Source organism: Merops nubicus, unplaced genomic scaffold, assembly GCF_000691845.1.
Source record: "Merops nubicus isolate BGI_N331 unplaced genomic scaffold, ASM69184v1 scaffold4082, whole genome shotgun sequence".
NCBI lineage: Eukaryota > Metazoa > Chordata > Aves > Coraciiformes > Meropidae > Merops > Merops nubicus.
Window position 1 is genome coordinate 19,230 of NW_008591441.1, and position 4,200 is coordinate 23,429.

A 4,200-nucleotide genomic window follows, 5' to 3' on the forward strand; every position below is an offset into this window, starting at 1 on the left:
ACACTGTTTATAGGAGTCCCAACAAACCTGCTGCAGTTAGAGATCAAAGAGAAGGTTGCAGGTGTTAATATCAGAGGAAAAAATAATTTCTCTCTTTAGCAGTGTCACTTACTGTAACGAATATATATGCTATAAAGCATGCTATATCCTATTAAAGATATTTTAGATACTAAATTAAGAGCAGATTAGAGTTTAAGTAGTAAAAATAAACATTAAGTGCTTCCTCTATCTCAGTCTCTCAAACTAAGCTTCAATTGCTTCTTAGGTTCAGGAAGTTTCTAAAAATATATAGTTAACCATCCTAAATAATCATATTTTCTCTTGCAGTTCCTTACTGATGCTTCCAAAAATCCCACATCCTCCATGGAAGAAGATGACTCCTCTCCGTTTGCTTGCAGATGCTGCTCTTGGGAGGTAAATCCTCACTGGCACCTCATCAAAATGCAGATCCTTTATGAAGAGCTTTGAATCCCTGCATGCTGGCAGTCCCTCAGAAAGCAGCCTCAGGAGTTGGTGCTCCTCAGAGATACCCAAAATTTCTAAGCTCTTTGCCTAGATATAACAGGAAAAATTAGAAATTAATGTAGGGAATTCAAGTCTTCACACTCTAAAAAAGCCACAAGGTACCTTTTTCTATACTACATTTAGGACAATTCTGTTGGTTATTTACTGCTTTATAGGATTACCACAAATGACTCTAGTAGCTTTGTGATTTCAGCCATGAAGGTGAAAATGTACATCTTCATCATCTGGGGTACTGCTCTTTCTGGAAGAATGCTGTAATACTTGTTCCATGAAATATACTGTACAAATACCTTCTGATTTCTGTTATCTGGATTTACCACAAGTAACATGAGGCATTTGCTTAGATATGGAAGATCAGAATCATGAGGCCTGAGGCTACTTTTCTAATCACTGAAGAGAAAGAGGCATTTCTGGAGGATGGTTCTAATTTTAGAGGTGTTAAACTGTGCTCTGGAGATGTTTGTTCATCTCCAATGATTTTAAAATCAGGCTGTGTACTTCAGATGCCTCAGGTTTTTATTTAAGGTTAGTTGAGACAAAAGTGTCCCTAGCAGGACAGCATTTGTATACAGGGAGAAAAAGACTCATGGCAGCTTGTGTAAAGGCAGCTTTCTGGTCATGGGCCATCTCTGTGCCACAGGGTCAGTGAGAACAAGCTTTAAGAAAATCATTAGTGCCTATAACCAACAATGAAGGGCTGAACTGGTGAAAACGGTTCTGAACCTTATCTCCTTCTCCATCAGTGGAACTGTTGCCCTTATCAAGATCTCACAGGTGTTCAGGAAGTAGCTCTGCAGTCGGTTTCTTACATCTGATCAGGGAGAGCAAATGTTCTGAAGATGGAGGTTTGTTAAATGTGTCGAAACATTTTCTTATCCAAGGCCAGTCAACTGCTGATAATTACAACAGCCTGAAGGTCACACTGGAATCCTTCTTTTTGAACACATGTTATAACAGATGCATTTCCTGCTAGGGGCAACATTTCTTTTCCCATTAAATGGTGACTTAATTACCCCTACAGACTATTATAATTCATTCTTCTGGAATGATGATAATCATCACGAGCAATTTGCAAATTGTCTTGTTCTCTTCTGAGCACCAGCAGCCTGTGTACTCTGCTGTATCAATGCCTTCTAAACTAATGACCAGCTGTGCTTTTGTAAATTGTTCCTTCCAGCCTTCTCTATCTGGCCTTGAATTTAGGTCTGCTCTGTCTGTCTCGGAGGCAATTCAAATACTGGCCTCAAATAGCAATTTGGCTGTGAAAGAATGCCAGAGTAAGACAGAGGAGCAGAACTTTCTTGGGTGCATGTTCCCAGCTGGTGTGCCCAGATCACTTGCATGAATCCAAAGCTCACGTAGTTCACGGGTGCTGCAACACCAGCTCCTTGGCAAGGCCCTTCTCAAACAAGACAGGTTCCTTCTGCCTAATAATCTAGACCAGGCTGCAATAAACAGGTTGGGTGAGGAGTAAGAAAAGAGAGCTCTATCAGCCCTGGAAGAGAGAGCAAGTCTTTTAGAAACAAAGATGGGAACCCAGAGGTGATCTGGGGTTTTTTGTAATGCTCTGTCCAGCAGTGCTTGGAGCTTTTGAGGTCCCAGTGCCCAAAGACAAATGGATTTGGTATCATGGCAAATGGGAAAATGAATATAAGAGCCAAGGCAATCAAGAAGTGATGGAGTCAATATAATCTTCCCCAAAGAGCAATTTTGAAAAATTCTTGTGACTTGTAAGTCAATCTTTTTGTCAATTATGATTTTGAAATGGTTGAACTTGGCAGAATTACCTTCCAATGTTTATTTAATCTCATCTGTACTAACATCTCTGAGTTTTTACTGAGATCACAGATAATAATATATATGATAAACTTGGTATCAGAGCATTCTATCTAAGTATCCTCTTTCCTTTCCTTATCTTAGGAGCTCCTGATGTCACAGAGGCATCTTCAAATTCGAGGAAAACACTGTCATGAAGGAGAATGGGGAATTTGGTATGTATTCTATTGAAAGACTTCCTGATGAATAATTTCAAAATACTTCAAAAGCAATAACAATACACTCAAAAAATGAGAGGTATGACTATTCCCAGACACATGGGATCAGTGTTAGTAAGTGAAATATATTGTATCAGCCAGGTTCTAAAATATATGTATGTGTAAGAAAGCAAGGACCCAGACCAGCATATCATCACACCTTTTTTTGTGAAGTAGGGTCTTTGAAAAACTGTTTGCTGGAACACCTGAATTCTGGCACAAACTGGCTTTTATGTGGAAGATCATATGGGGACCAGATTTTTGCTGAAAAAAAATATTAAATCACATACTAGAAAAAAAAAAAACACCTCAATTTGAGCTTCATGGGCTGTTAAGACTACATTAGACAGTCTTTCCATCAGTCACTTTGAAGTTTTATCTTTGCCAGCTAAAATAATTATCATCAAAACTTTATATCACAGTGCACTCTACTATATGCACAGTTACTCTAAATGCAGATCTGGATGTACAGATGAAAACAAAAGCTGGGATGTGAGCTCAGAGGCTTCCTCTCACCTCTTCCACTTGGGGCTGTCACTGAATTCTTTATGACAGAGTATGTGGATAGATGCAGCAGGAGCATTGGATGTATGACACCTAACAGGTGTCAGGTCCAGCTGACCCTGCTTTGGCCAGGAGGTTAGCTTAGATGATCTCTGGAGGTGCCATCCCCATCTACATGATTCCATGATATTTAACTAAGATACAGAAACTCAGACACTGCAGAAATAAGAGCAGAATCAGAGATAAGAAAATTCCTGCAGATAGTTCACCATTTAGGAATTACCTTAAATATCTCAAAGTACATTAAGATAAGATGCATTAAGTTTTCGTTATTATGGTTCATGTAAATTATATCCACAGCCCTCCTATAACCCCCAGGATCAATAATTTAATTACAGAAAGCAATCAAATGCTTATCTCAGTATTTAAAATACCTCACCTCATACCACCTGCTCTTATATCAGGTAATAAGATACCAGATGAAACTTTGGCCTTTATATCTGTGTTACTGTGTGATTCCCATTGTAATATTTAGATGCATATCTTTAAACCTGTACTCAATCTTTTCCTTTCCTGAAAATCACAGTATCACAGAGCCTGATAAACTCACCAGAATCTGCACCAGGGTGTATATGAATTGATACACACGGAGCTTTGCTGGCTGGTCAGCATCAGGAAGAATCTCTGCCTTGAAGGAATCATGATATGTTGCAATTAAAACCAGTAATAAAAAAGCAATCAGAATTCCTGCTGTTAATGACAAAGCATACAAGGGTTCCATTTTCCTTTGGTGGGAATCGTTTAACAGAGAGCTGTTTGATATGACTCCATCAGTATTTATATCCTCCAGCCTGACTCCACAGAGAAGTCATTTGCCTATCAAAGTTCCTCCTCCCTCCCCTGCAGATGGGGCTGCCAAACATCCGGCGATTAGGGCTCCATTTAGCACAGTCAAAGTAAAAGACTCACATCCAGGAAGAGTCATTATTTTGTAGATTCCAAAATTGCAAATTAACTTTATTTTTTTTATCTCATTTAATTGTATTCTGCTTAATGGGCCTGAAAAGCTATGTGTGGTTTTTGCAAGTGTACTAGTTAGTGTTAGGAGAAACTCCCTCTGCTTAAGAGCCCAGGGAAG

The 4,200-nt window shown here is 39.0% G+C and overlaps 1 protein-coding gene across 1 annotated transcript in view; it reads right to left on the bottom strand.

Annotated features, from left to right (window-relative positions):
• Positions 1-3,843, bottom strand: part of LOC103782484 (arylacetamide deacetylase-like 4) — a 6,601-nt gene extending 2,758 nt beyond the window's left edge. The window contains exons 1-2 of the mRNA XM_008950253.1: positions 3,673-3,843; positions 336-552 (exon numbers count right to left, since the gene is read on the bottom strand). Coding sequence (XP_008948501.1) covers positions 336-552; positions 3,673-3,843 — 388 coding nt within the window. The remainder of the gene's footprint in view (positions 1-335; positions 553-3,672) is intronic.
• Positions 3,844-4,200: the final 357 nt, after the last annotated feature.